The sequence below is a fragment of the Staurois parvus genome, unplaced genomic scaffold, assembly GCF_062004578.1.
Source record: "Staurois parvus isolate SC_StPar_1 unplaced genomic scaffold, SC_StPar_1.0 ptg000282l, whole genome shotgun sequence".
Lineage (NCBI taxonomy): Eukaryota > Metazoa > Chordata > Amphibia > Anura > Ranidae > Staurois > Staurois parvus.
This window is the reverse complement of record NW_028318078.1, coordinates 4,289,806-4,312,092: the sequence shown is the minus strand read 5'-3', so window position 1 is coordinate 4,312,092 and position 22,287 is coordinate 4,289,806. Positions and strand designations below refer to the sequence as shown.

General features: G+C 38.7%; 1 protein-coding gene and 1 pseudogene across 3 annotated transcripts in view; one reads left to right on the top strand and one right to left on the bottom strand.

Annotated features, from left to right (window-relative positions):
• Nucleotides 1-22,287, bottom strand: part of CACNA2D3 (calcium voltage-gated channel auxiliary subunit alpha2delta 3) — a 1,248,789-nt gene that overhangs the window by 250,972 nt on the left and 975,530 nt on the right. For all 3 annotated transcript variants that reach the window (XM_089681870.1, XM_089681868.1, XM_089681867.1), the window contains one exon: nucleotides 11,428-11,508. In XM_089681870.1, coding sequence (XP_089537996.1) covers nucleotides 11,428-11,508 — 81 coding nt within the window. The remainder of the gene's footprint in view (nucleotides 1-11,427; nucleotides 11,509-22,287) is intronic.
• Nucleotides 5,404-5,951, top strand: LOC149458620 (ADP-ribosylation factor-like protein 2 pseudogene; annotated as a pseudogene).

Below are 22,287 nucleotides of genomic sequence, written 5' to 3'. Positions count from 1 at the left end.
GCCTGGGAAAGAGAACATGAGGAATTAAAAACCTTTTGTGACGTTACCTAAATATTATTTATTTTACATTTTCAAATTTGTTTTTCTTGACTACACTGATGGTATATTGTGCTGTATAATGTGGATTCTCTTTCAACTTTCCCTTTGAAAACACAATAAAGAGAGAATGAACAACAAAAGAATACTTATACTGATCCATATCAGGAAGCAAGTCTTGAGGGTTCCCTACTATCTATAATGCTTAAAGGAAAATCTCCTGTAAAAAAGATTCAACACCAACCAGTCCTTCATTTCTAGGGTGAAGTCTTGGCACTGTCATTACAGGAAATTTAAGTGAACAGACAAGGAGTCAATGGGGGATGTTTAAAGCCAGAGACCTTTATGGGTGTGTTTTAGCAGAAAGTGTAGTTCTTTAAGACTCCACTATAAACGAAATTATTATTATTAATTTTTCTTTTCATCTTATTTTGAGGTGGGGAAGGGACTGTGCATTGATTTACAGCTCCAAGTTCAACAAATTCAGCAGAAAAGCCAAATTTTGAAGACCTTTTTTCCTTCATGGAGTAGTTGTTAGCTGCCATAGACACTAGCAGGTCTTAATAGGTACACATGACAATGTAAGCACACTTGATTCCAGAAACAGCTCCATATTTATTTGTTGCTCCTTGGAAATTAAAGAGTTGATTACACTAAATCAGCCGATCTCAACCAGGATTCCATGGAACCTTAGGGCTCCTCCAGAGGTTGCTAGGGTTTCCTTGAGCTGTGACTAATTGACCTCTTATCTGATGGTGCCATTGTTCAGTAGCTCCAAAGTCAATGTCACTTGGCCACATGACACCAGTTATTCTTTCAGCTGTACTTAAGGGCATTCTGGCAGCATTCCTCCCACTGGACACCAATATAGGGGGCATTTTTTTCCCACTGATCACCAATTCATTTATTTTATCAGGGGTTCCCTGAGACCTAAAAATGATCTCAAGGGTTACTCAGGGAGAAAAAGGTGGACTAAATCATTGAACAGCTGCCTTCTTGTTGTTTTTCTCTGGTAAATGTATCAATTAGGAGTATCGAGACAAACCATTTAACACTGACAGAAGTACTTACAATGATCAGCTTTTATTTATTTATGTAAAACCTTTATCCCAAAAGGAAAAACTTTGCTGTAACTGCAGTGTTTGCAGGACTTTGTTTTTAATTTGTATCTAAATCTGCTAGTACATCTAACACTCCCCTCTCCCCAGACTGACAGTGCTGTTGTCCAAAAGTGCCCCCTGTTCCTTCATCAAGAGTGGAGACACTCTAATACGGAAGGTGTGTTAGTAGCTAGAACACAAAGTGAAAACAGAGGGAGAAAAGCCTAAAAAAACGAATGAAGCCACCACATCTAAGGATTGGTAAGCTGGAATATTTAACATTTTTGGTTTTGGGTTTAATACCACTTGAAATACACAGTTGAAATACATACTGTATATGAAAACTGACTGCAATTCTGTTTACCCAGTCCTGTGATTTAGGCACCCCCCTCAATCCCTGGACCTTTCTGCAGTCTACACTCCTCTTAAGCAATACAACCAAAACCCATCTCAGTCTGTGAAAGGACACTGGAAGAGCAGCTGCACACTGATTAAATCATCCATGCTGCCTCCCCTCCTATAAGCATGTTCTGACAGCAATTTTCAATGCATCAGTGCCCCGATGGTGCTGAATGCTTTCCTGCTTTTCCGCATCTGAATGCAGCTGACCGGAGGATCCCAAAAGGTATGACTATGTGAAAGGATATTTTTAATAAACCTCCAGAGTCTTTCTTTCGATACCAAGCAGTACTAAATAGACAGTTACACTCATTCACAATGAAAAGCCACAAATACATACATTTTATTCTCAAATAAAACTCAAAACTGGACAACGAAAGAGCAATAGCAGACTGAAGAGATTATATCTTTGCTTAGGCCCCTTTCTCACAGGGGGACAGGGGGACTCCTCCAAGCAGATCCACCTGCTCAGTCTGTCCACTGATCTCTGCTTAGCAGACGGATGACAGGTCTGGTCTGTGTGCACTCTGCTTGTGCAGAGCAGATATGGATACAGCCCGCTGTCCTCTATGGGGCAGTTGGATGTAAATGCGCTGTCTGTCCATTTACATCTGACAGTCATCCGATCTGATCTGCTAGATGGATGAGCAACAGATCCCCATCTGCCTGTTTTTAGTGGATTTGACCGGATGCAGGCTGGTGTAAATGTACACATGTCCATTTACATCCGCCTCTCCATAGGGAGCAATGCATTGTCAAACTGGGTCCAATCCGGTCTGACTGAAAAATGGACAGGTGGACCTGATCAGTCCGCCTGTGTGAAAGGGGCCTTACTATGCTATCTCATCTATCCAATCAGCATTTTTTTTATATTTCAGCACATTACTGTGCAGCCAACCTTACTGGCTTTTAGCCCTCACTCTCTCTCTCTGCCAGTCTAAGCTTTGCTGTGCAGGGGATTGTAAGGCAAAGGCTGAAACTAATTCAAATTCAGGTACTTACACTAGTTGCATTAAACAATAATAATGTATTTATTCATTAATGAATGTCTTTTACATCTGCCTGGAGTTCAGCTTTAAATAACTTGTGCTGCCATACCACTACGTGATAACATTTCCTCCTTAACTTTAAAATGAAAAAGAAACAGATACAAATAAATCAACAATAAAAAGAAATAAAATGGATGTGAATCATTAAAAAAAATCTGATTATAGCCATTTTGATATAGGATATTTTATCTGTGCTACACTGAAAAACTGAGGTTAAACTTGGAGCACGCCATTATGCAACACAGTAGTCAAGCGAACTGCAACTCAGCTGTACTCCTATGTACAAATAAATTATAGAACATATTGTTCAGTGGTTTATGAACCATGTAATTTGAGGGGTCTCCAAACTAGCAATTTGGTAATATGAAATATTGAGATGTCTTTGTAATTGCACTGGTGATACAGTACTAGGTTTAAGACATTAAACCACTGTATGGCACTTATCGTTATTATTAAATGAATCACATGTGCATGGCCAAGTGTCGCTTTGGGTTTACCAGACCAATACAGATGAGGATCGTTTTCCAGTAAAGTTTTTTGTGTTGGCCAAAAAAAGTCCTGTGTGTGGCATTTAAGGAGCCATCAAAGAACTTAGGCGTCCTGGTTTGTTGTACTTGACTGCAGTTCATATCATGCAAACAATTCCTTCGATACTAGCTGTGACAAAAGGGCGATTGAAAAAAAAAAAATTCCAGTGAAGTGCAGAATAACCCTTCTGTTTGCTATACATCCCAGTATGTTGTAATGGGTGCAGGTCATTGAAGATCATTTCAGTAGAAGCAGCTGAATGACAGATAACCACACTCATGGCCATATTAACCTCCAATCAAAACTAAATTATCTGTGGGAACATCCCCACTCTAAATAGGGTTGTGTTCTTTAGCTATAATGTTACAATTTATGGCGACAAAATGACTACAAATAAAACCGCTATCACTAGTTTCCAAATATAAATTACAGTTTATGTTTTTGACATGATTACTTTCCAAATACAAGTCATACTGCATAAATATAAATATGGATTTATAAAATATATAAAATACATTAATAAGAAAGGGATCACCAAAGACAAACCTTTTTCTACTGATTCATAGAGAGGAACTGCTCATTGATTTACAACTCTTAGCTCATTAACTTCTACAGGGATGCTGAGATCTGTGTAAAAACTGAGCTCTTATTTGGTAACACTAGCAGAAGGGCCCCATTTACATTTTAGTGTATTGTAAATTGCAGGAAAATTTGTGGGCAATCACAGCAACCTTCGGGTGCTATTCACACCTAGCGGTACCCCAAACAAGCCAAAAAAGGGCGTTTTGTTGCGCAACAAAACGTGCAAAAAATGCCCCAAACCATGCCATCCAAAAAATTGCCAAAGCCAGCTCCAATAAAACATGAGCTACCTTGGCATGTTTTTGAAGTTCATTCAGTTGAATAGTGTTGCCTCTAAAACATGGAAAACATTCAAGAAATGTTCACTAGATGTGAATGTGGCATAAAGAGGACACAGAGCTGAATAAATATGACAATATCAGAATGACTGTTTCCAGAAAAGGGCTCAGCCCCATATTCCTTTGCCATCCCATGGAGATTGCTGAGCTGAAAACACTACGTCACTAGCACAGACCCTCTTCTTCAATAAGGTATTTAAATCTGATCTTCAGGCTAAATAAATATTGTCTAAATACAAAGGCTTTCTCATTTTAACGTGGGTTTTCTGTAATAAGACCAGTCACTGAACATATGCTGAGTTACTAGTCTTTATTCCACCACATCTAGATTTTATGGACCAGTTGGATCACTCCCAAAGGTCTGTTCTTTGCACAACTTTTGTACAGCACACCAATGAGGAGTTTGAAATTGTTGCACTCAAAGTAGGTGTAGCCTCGTGTAAGCAGATCTAACTAATAAATGTAGTTCTGCTAGGTGGTGTTTTGCCCGTGTTAATTTATATTCTTTCACTTGGCTCTTCTCTAAGTTCAGGGTTTCTTCTGTTTTTCATGTCTGCTGCTACAGGGTGTCACTGGCATTTAGGGCATGAGATAAGGGAGCTGTAACAGTTTTGGGTTATTAATATTTATGTCCCTCTGACCAACCACTAAGAGATTTAGGGCCAGTGGTGCATGCTGGCGGAGAATATAAATATTTGTGGAGTGACCTTGTGAGTCCTCTTTCTCCCACTGCTGTGGCTTGGGGAGTTGTGTGCTGCAGGTTTGAGGTGAGGATGGAGTCTGTCTTCAAAGGATCATGGTACTCCCTTGGATGGAGGAGAAGTATGGAAGAGTCTGCAACCTGTTTCTGGAGGTACAGTATCTGAAGCCCTAACCCTCTCTCCCTGTGAGACGGAGCATTAAAAGCTTGGAATAGACAACAAAAGTGCCTGGAGTCCTTCCATTGCTATAGCTCTCTACTGCGGCCACAGTTCCACCCTAGGGTAATGTAAGCCCACCCCTGCTCTAGGGGTTTCTCCTGCACCCGGTCAGGGGAACACTGCAAAGATTTATATTTTTTATTGCAATTTAAGCATATATTTAAATGTTGAAATGTTTGTGCCTGGAGTTCGGGTGTAACTCTTTTCTAGGGAGCATCTGCAACACAGATGATCATCTATATTATATTTGACTCAAAATTAAAGCTTATAAACATAGTGGTACCATAATATTACACTTCATCAGATTTTTCAAATGCACCCCATCTTCCTCTAAAATTGAAACCTATGAAGAGTAAACAGCACAGTCACTGGCATGCAACTATAGTATGTCAATAGTCAAGTCTTCTTTGTTTATATCTAAACAGCCCCTGAACTCTAATGTTCTTTCTGTATGTTGCTAACCATCCTGAAGAAGCTGAATCAGAAGGAGTGGGAGGTCCTTCTCTCCATGCTAGGTTTAGATAATGCTGGAAAGGTTACAGTTTTGAAGATGTTTAATGTCAAAGATATAAACACAATTTCTAAAATGTTGGAATTCAATGTTAAAACACTGGAGCACGGAGGATTCAAGCTGAACATGTGGCACGCTGGAAAATTGAAATCTTTAAGATGCTATTTGAAGAATTATTTAAGAGTAAGGTTTGATTTGGGTGGTTGACAGTGCATACTGTGCGCAGTTGCAAGATTTTGCACAAGACTTAGCTTGGCTTTTACCGAAAGAGAGGTTAGATGGAGCAACATCGCTGGCATTTCCCACAAAAACATTTGCCTGGTGCAATACCAAAAATGCCATCTGCAAGGCACTGGAGTTGGATAACATTAAGACCCATCACTGGTGTATGCATACAAGGATGTAGTGCAGTGACTGGAGGAAACCTCCTAATAGGGATACACTGGTTATTGGATGACATGTCCAGTCGAATCTTTACAGCCGACTGAAGGGAACTCAATAGAATAAAGTAAGCAAATGGTTAAAGAAGGAGCATATAGCATATTTATTTAATATGTATTCGGCTGATTAAAATTCTAGCACAAAAAACAGAACTCTGGTCAAAAATAACAGATGGAAAATAAATAGCCCACTGAAAGATCAAATAAAATTGCAGCTTTTTCCTCATTATTCACCTATACAGAGGTGTACCAGGGGCGGACTGACAACTCATGGGGCCCCCGGGCAATAGGGGATCATGGGGCCCCTGTGTCCTTGCCCAAACTCAAAAAATCCTATGATAAAGGTACCAGGGGCATCTCATGGGGCCCCCCACTGACCCCGGGCCCTCGGGCAGTGCCCGAGTTTCCAAATGGTCAGTCCGCCCCTGAGGTGTACCCTACAGTATTTCTTTTTCATCACTAGATTTCCTCATTCTGATGACCAGCATCATGTATCCCACTTCCTATGAGGTCAAGTTGTCCTGAACCCAGCCTTGTGACTAGCCAATCAAAGGAGATGTGGCACTCCTATCAGCATGTTTATTGTCATTACATGAACTGATTAGCTTCTTGTGTTGCATCTTCCCTTCAAACTGCAACTCTGCTGTATGGGAACTACAAGAAACTGATGTAATTTTAAATTCAGGTACTTACAGTTCTTGCATTTAAAAAAAATACATTTAATGTTGTATTACAGAGCTACATTATTCTGTGCTCATACTGCTCAGTGTAGATTAGTGGCACACATTTCATTAGGATTGAATGAGGTGTCTTCTATTGCATGCTGCGAGTTATCATCACATTTTCTATGTTTTGCAAGAAGCAAGATGACAGCACAGATTCCTCCAACAATTCTAAACAGTGCGGATGAACGAATCTACCCTGACAGTTATTGTATTCTGACAGCCTGTGCCCAAGCCTGTCAGAATACAATCTGATTGGCTGCAGTGGCTGTTCATCCAACAATTTTCTGTCTAGTTCCTTCATTGTTCAGATCGAAGTTCGTCAAGCTGGGTGGTGCTGGCAGGGCCAACGTGGATTGAATTACAACAGATTCATCAAGAAACAGACAAAATTCAACCTTTCATTTTTACACTGGCCTTTATCTTCTTCAATGTTGGTGCCTATTATCTAATCCCTATAGATGTTTATAACCACACTTTCTGAAAACCCTAAATCAGAATCTGCAAAGAACTAAAACAAACTAAAAAAACAGCTTGTCCAATAGCTTCAGCATCACCCCCTTCTCTTTGCTCATTGCAGCCTCAAATACATTAACTAGAATAGCACAAGAATATTTCACAGCGCAGAATCATTTGACAAAGGAATGTACAGCCAACCAAAGGCATAATGAAAAGCCTGGTAGATTTGGCAATAGGGAATTTACAATATAGAACAAAGGCTAAAGCCCAACTCCAGTTTTTCCTGGAAACCTGCAGTATTCTCATAACAGCTAGATGATGGAGGCCCAGGGGATGTGTCCTTGATGCCATGGACTCACAGGAAGTGGGTTGGATGACAGTGGATGTCATGCAACCCAGAAGAAGATCGAATAGCGATGAGTCTGTGGGGGCATTGCCGTAGGGGAGGTAGGAGAGAGAAGTGAGTGTTTTACCTTTCTTTGTGCATGACAATTAATATTTTTTAAAAAATGTAATGCGCTGTACACACAACTCTATAAACCAATGCTTTCTCTGAAAAGAAAGCACCAAAATACTGTACATCTGGACATACATTTAGTTTTATTGTCCTATCCTGCAGTGTCCTCTGAGATACCTACCTAGAATGTAATCATCACCACTGGAGCTTAGGCAGCTCATCAACCATTTATACTGCATCACGCAAAGTAATGCTTTGTGGATTGCTTAATGGATGCCAGTGCAATCCATTAATGGGCTTCAGTACTGTCACAAATGAAATAGGGGCCCGCCTAAGTTTTAGCTTTTAGAAAGTCATAATTTATTTGGGTTCTGTGTGTGCCCTTTGACTACATAAGGTGAAGTGAAGCATATGCCCTGCCATCATTTAGTGCTTTATCTCCCCCAAAAATGGCCTATAGCTATAATGTTTCATTACAGGTTTACCTTAAAGTGTTACTAAACCCACAACAGTAAAATCAGTCTGTATATGCAGTAAAGCATGCTTGTTATACTCACTGTGGAACCTAAGGGGTGTAAAAAGGCTGTTTGATCCTGACTTCTCTGCCCCTCCTCTTATTCAAATGTCCAGGCTGATAAGAAAGACTGAACCTATAGCCCTTCTGCACATGCTAAGTTTAGTGTGTAGTGCTAGAGAGGTTTTTTTTTTCTTGGTAGAGTGCATGTGATCAGCACAGGGCAAATCAAGAGAGAGGTCAGGGGTTTTACATCCTCCTAGAGCAGAAAGAAAACTCCTCCTACAAGCTTTAACCAGTGCTCAGCTGAAGTTACAAGACTGCTCTAACTGCTGATGAGAAAAAGTATTTAACAGTTTATATTTACTAAAATAATTGCATTTCCATGTTGTTTGTACTGTGGGAGACCAGATATAGAGAATGCAGGGTCCTGGGTTTAGTAACACTTTAAAAACACATGTAAAGTTTCCTGGACAGTATCCACACAGAGTGATTTTTCTTGTTCTCTAGCATTGTCACAAAATGTGAAACATGGAAAAAGCCTTGTGGCTTCTAGTTGCTTGTACACATGCAAAAAAAAAAGATTGCAATGAGCAGAACAATGGCGTCAGATAGGCGCAGCTGTTCAAGTTCACAGAGTTTTCAAACTGCCTCCTATGCTGTATGCAAATATCAAAGAGAAATTCCTAATTTCCCTAAAGTATTATAGGCTTGTTTATACTGCTTGAAATGGTCAATTTGAGGCTATTGTTCAGCTTGTAACCATTTTGTGCTTTACCTGAGGTGATTGTAGCCGTATTAGTGCATTTGCGACAGAAACAATTGAGTACTGTCCGTGATACTTTTTTTATTTGCATTAACACACAATTTTGAGGACAAGCTTTCGGGGTATGTCCCCTTCTTCAAAGTCCAAACAGTGCAAATAAAAAAAGTATCACGGACAGTACTCAATTGTTTCTGTGCTTTACCTGGTTACATAAAAGCATATTTCACAGGCTGTTTTCACTCTTTAATTCCTTAAAACTGACCTCCAAACAATCAGCTAAATACATAGCCAAATATAAATATGGGAGCTTTACCAGTCAAAAGATGTGACATTTTGTCCAGCCACTCTTGATATTTCCACATACCTGCCAGACAGTACTGCCTGGTTGATGACCTGACTTTTTGTCTGATGTAATTAAAACTGATGTTTTTGTCTGCAAAAATGATAACTTCCAAGGTTCCCGCTGAGGCAATCTACTAAAAACATTTGAACTTGCAATGTGTCATTTTCAAGAAAGAGCTTTATAGACCCAGTGTCATCATCAGTGGGTCTCTTGTCCTCTGTAACTAGGAAGATCATGGCCCATGGGAAGATCCAGCAGTGCTCCTCTCAACGCCGATGCTAGTAATTGGCTAGTAATTATTATTAGTGGGTGGCTGCATGAACTTAATAAGGGATCAGAGAATTACCCTGGCTTTGCAGCAGTATAGACCCTGTGAGTTGACATTTCTGTAACTGAGCATTGGCCCCAATTGTAACACTGTTTTTTTGTGACAGATGCTCAACACTGATCACTTCCCAGCTTGTAGTTGGACAATGAGGGAACAGAAACAGACTAACAAGGACATCTCTTCTGTCGCCATGTTCCTTTTCAGCATGCATATACACAACGGAGCCTTACCAGCTTCTAGTGCTGGCCCTAAGTCATGCAGTGTGAGTGTTGCTGTACTGGGAATACGTAACTATGATTAGTAGTAATTTTTTAAAATCTGCCTGGAGTTCAGCTTTAAGATTCCCCATTTTTGTAATAATTCTTTTTTACTGAAAGTTTGTAAAAGATTAGTACAAACTCTGCCAGCTTAGGGGAAGTCACTAGTAAAAATAATTATAATTACAATTACCATTGGTACATAATAACTATATGCAGCTGACTCTCATATTAAAGAAAACGTGTGGAATTTCAAAAGAATAGACAATCATACTCACCAAGCTTTAAGCAGCATCAATCCGTTGATGCAGCTGTTCCCCGCCAATTCTACACCGAGAACTGAGTGATCATAGAACACTGATCACTCAGTTTTCAGGTTCATTCTGAGCTGAGCACAGAGCAGTGTCTGTGTGTGTGTGTGGGGGGAGAGCGGCATTAAGGGTCAGGCTCTCACTGGCACACTGAGAGGCTGAGCCAGCTGCCGGTCAGGCATCTGGGTGGATCCCAACATTATTGTTGAGATCCCTGCAGAGCCCTGGCCGGCTCTGTGACTTCTGCTGACTTTAGCCCACTGTCAGTTGAATCTGGGTCACAGGAGTTCAGAACTAAGTGCACTCTTGTGACCCACTGGCAAAGTATGGCCAAAAGAGTGTTGGCCGTACTTTTCCATTAAAATAAAGGAAATCAATCAGGAGGAGAAAGAAACACTGTGTCCTCTCCTGTTTCTACCTTAAAGGAAGGAGGGAGGGACTAAGTGGGCTTACGGAGAGCATTACCACCCAATGATCATAAAAGAGGGGATAAAGAACGTAATCTGTAGCAGTTGAGGGGTTTTTAATCCAAGGTGCCCATTCATTCATCATTTCTTTGTTCTCATATTTGTCCTTTTACAATAGCAGATTCAAATTAACCATTGTTTTCCAGAATGAGATGGAAGGTGAGTGAATTAATTACCAGCACATAGCTATAGCTTTCCTGGTATAAAAGAGCAACAGACCTAGGAACATCCTTTCAGCAGTGGGAGTCATGTTCTCTACTAGACTCAATAGGCCGATTTTTGGTATAATCTTTAAATGTGCCATTGTGACTGTGTTTATACAGTTTACTACATCTTGCCAAGAATATTTTAGGGGAGGTGCAAAATATATGAAAAAAACCACCATTAAGCTAATCGCATCTCAAACAGAATAAAGAGATAGCCGAGAGTTATATTTCTGGAGTCTGTACGATGTGTAATACGCTCTGTGGAGAATTATATATCGAACCAGCCTGTCCCTGACAGATACCAATTGTTTAAAAGGCATATCCCATACCTCATTCTAATCTTCATCATTCAGATCTTTTAATACATCAGTCTGACATTTTTTTGTTTAGATGCCACCATATTCTGATGATTTGCTGAATTCAGAATTTCACGCTACAAAAATGCCCAGATTACATTGCTTATTATTGAGTAGTAAAAGATTGCCTACAGTATAACACCTGTTCCCAACTCATCCTGTTCCTTCTCTTCGTCAACATTTTGGAACAGTGAACCAATCATATTCTTTGTTGGATTTGAAACAGTTGACTTGAATACTATGGCCCATCAACTCGTCTCTTCTCTACTTTTTTTGTCCCAGTTTCTGTAAATAAAATTATTTATGCATCAAAAAGATAAACAAAAAATGTACAGTACCTGCTACCACAGGAGATTTCCGGTCATCAAGGAGCTGGATTGCTGTGCTGGCTGTCACAACTGTGCTTCTGTTTACAGTTCCTGAAATTTCAAGCAAACAGAAAGTTCAAAATTCTGGCAGTAGCATTGGATAGAATGGGAAAAGCTTATTTTTTTCTCAGTGTTTTACTTTTGTTTGTGAATCCACTGGGAAAATGCCCCCTCACTTCCTGTCTTTGTGATACCTGTGCAGGAAATGGAGGTGGGATTGCAGACAAGAAGTCATGCACAGCAATAGAAGCATAGTCTATCCCTTCTCCATTTTACTATAAAATACTTTTCTTGATGTCTATTTAGGGAAAAAGAAAGGCATGCACCGTTGCTTTTACTAGCGTCCAATTCTTGAAGCCATGAACTGTTGGGTTATACTGCCATCAACACAAAGGTTGGACTGTAGCAAAAAAATGACAGTTCATGATTTCCTTTGTTCCTTAATGGACTCCAAGAAAAGTATCCCTAAATGGATGCATCTCTCAATGGATAAATGAGAAATGTGTTTTGTCTGTGTTGGAGAGATTTTTTTATTGCTTCCTGTCCTGATAGGAAGTGGCGGGATATCTCACTAATAGAGACACAGATGGAAATAAAAACCTTAAAAAAAGGGTTGGACTTAAAGGACTGTATAGCAAGTAGTCTGTAACAGAAAAGTATTTTTTATAAATAACCAACGAGAAAAAAAAGTTCTACTTAAACAAACAACTCAACCCCTTTCATTACTATAGGACTAATTATAGGAAGTAGTTATGGAAGAGTACACCCAGATCAAATAAATGATCTATTTTTATTTAAGCTTTTTAAAAGCAAGAGTTCCAGGTCAAGGACAAAATAACATTGACAGTGTTGGTAAATATCTTATTCCACACATTAAACACAGTATTTTATTTTTTGATACCCCAATACAATGAACCCATGCTGTAACATCAATTAACATACAATAATTCTTTCCTTCCTGAAATAATACAAAAAATCCTGGATATATTACATAATAAATAAATCTGCATGATATCCATGCAGTTCTTTGTTCTCCAAACATTAAAAAATTTTTGATTTCCTAGTAAAATCCATTTCTTGGAGCACAGTACGGGACACAGAATTTGTCACCATTAACATTAGATTATATACAGCTACCTTCAGGTGATTGGACACTGGCAATTGACATTAACAAACTCATGCAGACTCCACCTCCGCAACATCGCCAAAATCCGCAAGTTCCTAACCCCGGAAACCACTAAACAGCTCATGCACTCAGTCATCATATCACGACTCGATTACTGCAACTCCCTCCTCACTGGCCTGCCTCGCCACAGGATCGCTTCAGTCGATCCTGAATACGGCAGCCAGACTCATTCACCTTACCAACTGCTCCGTTTCCACCACCCCCCTCTGCCAATCCCTCCACTGGCTTCCGATTGCACAACGGATCAAATTCAAAATCCTAACACTGACGTACAAAGCTGTCCAAAAATGCCTCAAATTACATCACCGACCTAATATCCAAGTACCACCCAACACGCACACTCTGCTCCTCACAAGACCTCCTTCTCTCTAGTTCCCTGGTCTCCTCCTCCCATGCCCGCCTCCAGGATTTCTCCAGGGTGTCACCCATCCTCTGGAACTCCCTGCCCCAACCCATCAGACTATCACCTACTCTCCTCTCCTTTAGGCGCACCCTGAAAACCCACCTCTTCAGGGAAGCCTACCCCACCCCCTGCTAATTTCCGACCTCCTCCACTCTTCCTACCACTCCATCCCCCACAGCTATCTCCTCCTGTACCACTATCCCCTCCCTCCTAGATTGTAAGCTCGAAAGAGCAGGGCCCTCGAACCCCTCGTGTATCGCATTGTATTGTTATTGTACTGTCGCATGTTCTGTCTCCCTTTACAATGTACAGTGCTGAGCGAACTGTTGGCGCTTTATAAATACTGTATAATAATAATAATATAACCCCTCCCACTCCCAGCTAGCCTCAATTTTGAAGTAAGCAATAGGGAGAGCATGAGAACAGAAGGGAGGGGCTTGTATCCTATACTGTACTTCTAGTACAGATTTTACTAGTAAGTTAAAAATCCTATGTTCTTAATTGTACAGGACACAGAATCTGTAGTCCATACTACACAATAATATCTTTGGATCTCTTGTATTGTATTGTATTGTATTGTATTGTATTGTATTGTATTGAATTGTCTCACATTGTGGTTTATATTCCAGCATCATACACCGTACCAGATAACCATACCAGATATAATTAACCTCCCAACTGTGTGGAAATTATGATTGTCTTGCAAAAAATCAGTGCACATCATTCTCATCTAATCTTCCACCCATGACATAGATATAGTATAACTATGTCAATGATGCAGATGAAGAAGGTAAATTAAAGGACAAGTACAGCCAAAGCTCTGTTAATTCTGCACTTCTGTGCTTGTTGGATTACAATTTCCTCCTTGCAAATCCAATGTACGAAGGATTGTGTGTCATGGGTACTGATATACTGTATATGGATATCTGATAGTCTCATCTAAATTATGTGGTATTTGTTAGTAACAAATACTTTTTTGATAAGTGTGAAACACTGCTATCAGTGAACTATACCGACAGAGTTTAAATGAAAGGAGTCCCAAATCTGAAGGAAATAGCTACAACTACGTTATTTTTTCATATAAAACATATCCTTAAATCTTTTCTTTCCTGCACAAATCAGGCTTCTTGCAACACAACTTGTCAAACTCGGCTTAATGACTGGTAGTACATTGTGAATTGTGATATGACATGAGGTCTGGGCCCATCTCCACATACATTGGCCTTTGGCTGATTCCTTGTACTGTATGTGATTTATATTACAAATAGCCTGCTTAGCCAAATTATGAAAACATTATATCTATTTAACAACACCGTCCTCTCGATAATCTGGACTTTGTCAAGCAGAGATATCTTGGCTGAAGTATCAAAAGTTTATTGAAATGAGAACATTGAATTCTGGGATTTCTATGATGCGGTTCTCCAAGACAAGATCCAGGAACCTGCACTTCAGTTCACCAGATGCTGGATAATTGCAAGCCCAGCCCATTAACAGTTGCAAATTACTGAACAATTTTTTATATTGAAACATTACTTTTTAGAATAATGGTCTTAAGAAACACTGATCTCTGTGGACAAGCCTGATTTATGGAGATGAGATAAGACATAAGTGTCCAATATGAAGTCAGCACATAAAACTAAAAAAAATGTGCTGTTATATGAGAAAAGAAAGTATATAGTATTTTATTGCAATATTAGATATGTGAGAAAGCTATTTATAGGTCATAGAAATAAAAATAGGGTCTTTTTAAGCAAAACTTTTTTTTTATAGTTTTGGACAGAGTGGAGATGGATTAGAACACTGGCTTTTATTTCTGTCTGGGCCCCTATTAGGGAGATTGACCCTCTCTATCGCTATCTGTCATGTTTACTATTATCATCAAAAGTGAAAGTAAACAAAAAGCCCAACTTTTGGGTTGTCCTCCAGAAAAGTAATGGGGGGGGGGGGGTCTTCCAATGGGGATCCTAGTTCTGGTGACTTGGAGGGCCCAGGGGATTACCTTAATTTACATGGATTTTCTCTCACTTCCTGTTTTGACTATGGGGCGGGAATGGAAAGTAAATCTCCCCAATGGGACACAGAAGGCAAAAAAAACTGATGGGGGTTATAACCCTCCCTTACTCTATTTACAGCAAAACAAAAAAAAAATTGCCCTTCTAATTTAAAAGGTACTTATATAGTGCCATCAATTTATGCATTGCCAATAAAGATAGACTGAATTTTTCTAGCACTCAGGAACAGGCAAAATGTAGGTACAGTGTATTTTCAAGGAGTGCAAATTTTATTTCAGTTGTTACAACAAAGAAATTTCACAATTTTACAAGCAAAAAAATGACAGGGGTTATAACCCCCCCCCCCCCTTACTCTATTCAAAAAGAAAATAAGGTTTTGCCCTTCTACTTTAAAACAGACCTTCCATACATTTTTGTTTATATTTTAGAGGTATTTATATAGTGCCATCAATTTACACATGGCCAATAAAGGCAGACTGAATTCTTCTACCTCTCAGGAACAAGCAAAGAGTAGGTACAATGTATATTCAAGGAGTACATATTTTCTTTCAGTTGTTACCATAAATTTCACAATTTTAAAAGCTTGCTCTATCATATTTTAATATTGTATTAAATATACATATAATTGTTCTGCTTTACTTCTCAACAGCTGTTGAGACAGCAAATTGTCACCCAGGGAGTAGTCTGTTTTCATATTTGTGAGCCTCCTCATAGACTTAAATTTTGAGAAGGAGCAACAAAGTTCCTTCTCACAATGAACAATCACAATCAATGCACAAAGCACAATCATTGCGCAGGAAATGGAACCTGCATATGTAATGAGCAAATATGGCCAGCCCATGTACAATGATAATTACAAACTACATACAGAACTAAAAGTTTTCTTAAACATTATCACACACTAATAAGATTATATACAGCAAACTGTTCTCTTTTAGATGTGCACTAAAATTACACTGAAAAGACACACACTCCTTTTAAAGTGAGTCTATCACCAGTGCCACCCTGTAAAAAAAAAGAATACTTACTTGTCCAGTGGGTACCAACTCAAAACTTTTGTTCTGTCAGAGATACTCTCCCCCCAACCACCACCACGCAGTGCGGGTTCTCCTATGACACCTATGTCACTACAGGAAACAGTAGTGATCAGGGGCGGACTGACCATTTGGAAACTCGGGCACTGTCCGAGGTCCTGGGGTCAGTAGGGGGCCCCATGAGATGCCCCTGGTACCTTTTTCATAGGCTTTTTTGAGTTTGGGCAAGGACACAGGAGCCCCATGATCCCCTATTGCCCGGGGGCCCCATGAGTTGTCAGTCCGCCCCTGGTAGTGATGTAGACGTTGTAAGAGAAACTACCATGTGCAGTGTGGGATCAGGCAACCAGAAGAGTCGAATACCTGTGACACCAGTAGCAATGCAACAGAGTGAAGACTGTACTTGCTGCCCACCAGACAGCTAAGTAGGTGTCTTCTTCTTGAACAGAGTTGGACAAGCTTTGGTGTAACTTCTTTTAGCTAGCGACAGAGTTGCTTAACACTTAAAGTGTATCTATGTAAAATCATATATTCATTTCCACATTGTATTTCAATTATTTCTGGCCTGCTCCTATTAATCTGAATGATCTTGACATTTGTAAACTTCCCCACAAATTTACTTATTTGAATTCTGCGAGTAGGCACTACTGTGTCATTGATTTCACAGAGCCAGCCTTATGAAATACAGAGGTACTGAGAAGAGGGGTTTCAGGAGTCATATAGGAATCACTGATTGCAAGCAGCAAGGTACCATGGGATATGTAGTCCTTGTAAGTACACAGCAAAGGAGAATCTGCAAAGCATGCAGGAAATCCAGGAAAGAGATGGCCAGAAGACAGGCAGCAGTAACAAAATTTTCAAGTAATCTTATATTGGATCATCAAAAATAACTATTGTTTGTATTGGTATTACAATGTTGAAGTTTTAACATGAAAATGTATGCTGTGAACATAGATTTCCTTTAATGTCGTTAATGCTTTTTCATCAGCTTTTGGAGTCTGCTCTTAATACTGAATGTTAATGCTTACAAAGTTTAACCCACTCAAGGCAGATGCAGTCTAAATTCTTACTAGCATGAAGGGGTCCCTTTGGAACTCTCAAAACATATTGGGGGTTATTTACTAAAATTGTGACTCTGTATAGAAACCAATCAGCTTACACGTTTTATTGCCAGAGCCTAAACGAACAATCTGAAGTCAGAAGCTGATTGCCTACCATGCACAGCTGCACCAGATGCTGAGCGCAATAATTTAAGGAAATCTCCCCTTCGCCTTTCCTTTTGATGTTTAATTGATGAACTCTACAGTCTGGCTCACCTGTTTTTTCTGTACCTCCTCGCTTAACCCTCCCCCCCCCCCAGAGGCCTTTTTGTATTTATAAACTGGCAAGCAAGGCTTTTGTATACTACAGCACAGTTTACGCCTTGACTTTGCGATCAATCTATATTTGGATTCAGCACTTCCTAATCTCACAGCAATAAAAATCTCATAGAGGTTCATGAGTCAGGCCACAACTTTTGCATGTGCTCCATACACATAAGCTTTGTGTAATCAAATAGTTATATATACAGTACTGTATAGTAATAGACAGGTTTTGCTCAAAAGAAGCTCATCTAAGATAAAAGAATGCAGATGTTGGTAGAGATGCTTGGTTGCTATTACACTGTACTTTAAAATGCTTTTACCTATCCAGAGGTAGATCATCAATGATGGATAGAAGACATAGTGGAAAATGCATTTTACTGGCTTAATTATCTCCTATTCAGCAACAAGATTCTCATTAGTATCAAAAGCATCATTTGATATCAGCACCATATCCATCTAGATTTTTAGGTAAGACAATTTACATTTTAGTTTTATTATGTCAAGCCCCCCTCCCTTGGACCTATAGTTGCCCAAATTTGCTTAAAATTTTTTTTAAATGTAGATTTTTATTGAATCCAACCATGTACCTGTACAATACAGAGCACTTAAAACAGCAAACAACAACCCACCACACCCTGCCCCCATTAATTGACCAGAGCGGCAATAAGTCCATAATAAATGAGTGTACTTGTGAGCTACTATGGTGTTTGTCTAAACTATTACCAATAATTAATTTGACAAACAAAATAAAACACAATATATGATACACCTGTGGTTCGCTGGCACTCACACCTATTCATTAGACAGTGTTCTGTGAGAAAATTAAATATATAAATTGTGCCGCGCTCCTGTGTATAAATAATTACAATATTCACTATTTCAAATGACAATCCAAAGTAAAGAATGATATATATACTTATATCTAGTGTATAAAATAAAATAAAATTATCTTCTGCTTATAACATCATAAATAAATACCGCATACTGTGCTGGTGACAATAATAAATAATGATAGTGATAAAAACAATATATATGTATATGTGTATATATATATATATATATATATATATATATACTGATTTCTCTCCAATATATCACAGAATGATTGTATGAAGAAACAAAAACATCATAGTGCTTTATCCTTTTAAAATTAAGGCTTTATTTGCTGCTGCAAGTTCCATACAAAGTTTTTAGCATTGGGTCAGAGTAAGGCAGTTTCAGCCTGTCCTGCGGTTTCTGCTATGCTAGCAGAATGATGTTTTTGTTTCTTCATACAATCGCTCTGTGATATATTGGAGAGAAATCAGTATAGGAAGGAGACCTTTGGAGGAAAAAGCGAAATATCCATCCAGCCACCAAATCCTGATCAGCAGCAGGCATAATCACTCCAGAGATCCCAGGTGGATTAAGATCGAGCATAATCATCCCATTTGCCATCAGGAATATCCTAAGCAGGAGGATCATCCCAGCAGTCCTATAAGGACAAAAAGCTAGTTTTGTCTTTTTATAAGGCAAAACCTGAGGTGAGCACATAATAAAATCACACTGCACGTGGATTATGGGAGCGGCATTGCACCATCACAATTTAAATTGAAAGAGGACTGTCTATGAGCACAATTTTCATATATATTGTTTTTATCACTATCATTATTTATTATTGTCACCAGCACAGTATGCGGTATTTATTTATGATGTTATAAGCAGAAGATAATTTTATTTTATTTTATACACTAGATATAAGTATATATATCATTCTTTACTTTCGATTGTTATTTGAAATAGTGAATATTGTAATTATTTATACACAGGAGCGCGGCACAATTTATATATTTAATAAGTCCATAATACTGCATCTTTATCAACAGTAGACTAGCCATATACTATACAACAAATCACCTATGCAACGTATGGGGTGTATGATCACAAAACACTACCGCCCACTTGGTTGGGCTTTTTTTTTGGGAGGACCCGCAATTTTTTTCTTTTATAGTAAGCAAACCAGAAAACCAGCTACGACAGCCACAGAAGAGAGATGAAGGAAATGCACGTAAAAAAAGGGGGGGGGGTAAAGGAACAAAAAAAGTATTATCAACTACAGAAATACACAAGTGCTTTTCCCCCAGCGGAGGTCCCGGCACTTTGAAACCAGTCAAAACTAGTCAGCATTAGCACGGTAGGTCCGGTAGTCCTGGGAGAAAGATAATGCGGTCCAGTAAAACCATTTGCTTCTCATTTTAAGGATAATGGATCAAATATGACAATTCCTCATAGCCTTTTATAACACTTTGCACATGCACTTTAAAGTTTTATCTCCACACATTATCCCTAGCCCTGACTCATGGGTTTGTCACAATAGCTACAAACAAGACAGCATTACATTTCCATATTAGCTAGTCAGTAAATAACACAATACTTGCAGAAAAATTGTTTACAATTCTACTTCATCAACATGAAGTCGAGACTTACCTTCTCAGTCTGAAACTATTTGACTTTATTTAGAAAAAGCTCACTGCAAATTGCCAAACTAACAGAAAATATACAAATAAGAATGAATGAATTAATGAATACATGATTGAGGACTTTGCTTGAACTTCAAAAATGGATTCAGCTTATTGCAGTGGTCTAGATCTCAAATTCTACCTAATATCTGTAGCTGAGAAAGAACAAAGTATTTAGAGTCAACTAAAGAAAGACAACTGATGGAAGCACTTGAGCCTGCATGAGTAAGTACTTCTGAGAATGTAAGGCTCGAGTAGCAAAGTGGTTCTTAATGTTCTGTGTACTCAAGTAAACATTACATATAACAAAAAATATATAAAATTTTAATAGTTTAGAGATCTGATTGTTTAAGTTTAGAGATGATGTCTATAACAGTGGACCTACTGACAGGTGACAAAAAAATGTTGATGCAGATACCCTGAAGATATTCCTTTAGAAGGTGATTCAAGCATGACCAGGGCAGACTCAGGTGCAGGAGGCCCAGGGCAAACTCAGAAAAAGCTGATAAAAAAATGTTCCACAGATAACATGAGAAAGAAAAATTCCCCAGAAACTAGGTGTATGGCCAGACAAAAAGCAATCTGGACAATCTTGTTGATCCTATTTTTCACATAACTGTTGGAGAATTAAGAAAATGGAAGATGAATGAAAAAAAAAATCATATGTTTGCTTTTCCCAACTCAAGGTAGGGAAAAACACCAAGTAGTAAAAGTGTAGGAGCTGATATCATGACATGCTTTGAGGTCTAGCCTGCTAATACCATTCTCTAAATCTCTTAATACAATATTTATTCAACTTCCATGAAGGGGAGTTTTTCTTTACTATACTCTGAGGGTTGATCCCTTTGTCTTTCTAGTGAGCAGTAATTTTTCTTAAGTTGTTTTCTGTATCCTCTCCTTTCTCTTTTCAACCACCAAGAGAAGTTATAAATTATTGTCCCAACAATGTCGTCATGTCTGAAAGTTGTCCTTTAATTTAATTTCAGGTCAACGGGTAGCACTAAATTCCAGCCAGTTGACGAGAGAATCTCTGAATGAGTTTCATTACTGCTGGCCAGGGCTTCCGTGGCCCATACCCAAAAAAATTCTGAACTCATTTTAAAACAAATCTACATTTTATGTCAGTTGTTGGGAATTAATCCAGCCTCTCTGTCCAATTTCAACTTGCACTGTAGCGTTTCAACCAAGAGTCTCACTGTCTTGTCCACCAGACCCAAGTGTTCCAGCAGTAGTGAACAAGCCAAGAGTAGTCAATGAGTTGCATAAATTTCCATTATAATGAACATGTTGTATTAGTGATGAGATACACTGAGCACAAAGGCCTGACTCAGGATGCTTTTCACATGGGATGGTTATGGTCTTAATTTATTTCTATGAAAGCAAACATAGTGGTATATATTTTTTTTGTGGTGCATGCTGTTCTTTCCAAGTTTATAATTCAGGACAATACAATACAGATTCATAGGAAGTTAGGCCTAGGCTAAGTCTGTGCCTTCTAGCCTTTCACAATAGTACTGTAACTAGTAGAGACGTTAATGGAAAAGTTGATAATATGATCAAGAGACATGAAAATGTCCCTGTGGACAATCGCTAAAGTAATCTAATATCTTGTTTTTTAGGAACTCATTGACAAGTATCTTATCCTATATTATGTTATATTAAATTATTTCTGAAACAGCAAAAAAAGGAAACCAGAAGTTAAACATTAGTTTAAGCAAATGAGTAAAACAAAACTGATCACGATAGAAACATGGATGCTGCCATTTATGAGTTGATGAGCTGTGCTTTAGGCTTATGAATGTTAAAAGATACCTGTACTTTCATAAAAAGTACAGTCCTAACTCACTTGGTCAAAATGAACACACCTCAGCTCATATATATTTCATTTAAAGTATAACTAAAGGAAAACCTTTTTGTTTTAGATACAATGGAAAAGGATAAGAAATATATCATGTTTTTATTGCTGTCTGTGTTCCCATTATAGAGATGTATCCTTTTTATTTGTCCTGTTTACCATTATTACTTTGGGTTGTCACTAGAATAGTGATAGAGGGGAAATCCTCCAATGGGCACACTAGTTCTGGTGAAAATAAGGGATTCCCTCATATTGGAGGGACTTTCTCTCACTTCCTGTTGTGACCCTAGGACAGGAAGTTAAAGCTACCCTATGGGACATAGATGGCAAAAAATAAACTTACTCTTACTCTTTTTCAAAATGAAAAACAAAAGAGCCTTCAAAGTATAACTTTGACAGGAAGAACAAGAAAGGCTGCAGCTTTGAAATTAAACTGAATCTGTGGCTGGAATTTGGACAATTAAGTATTTACATATTT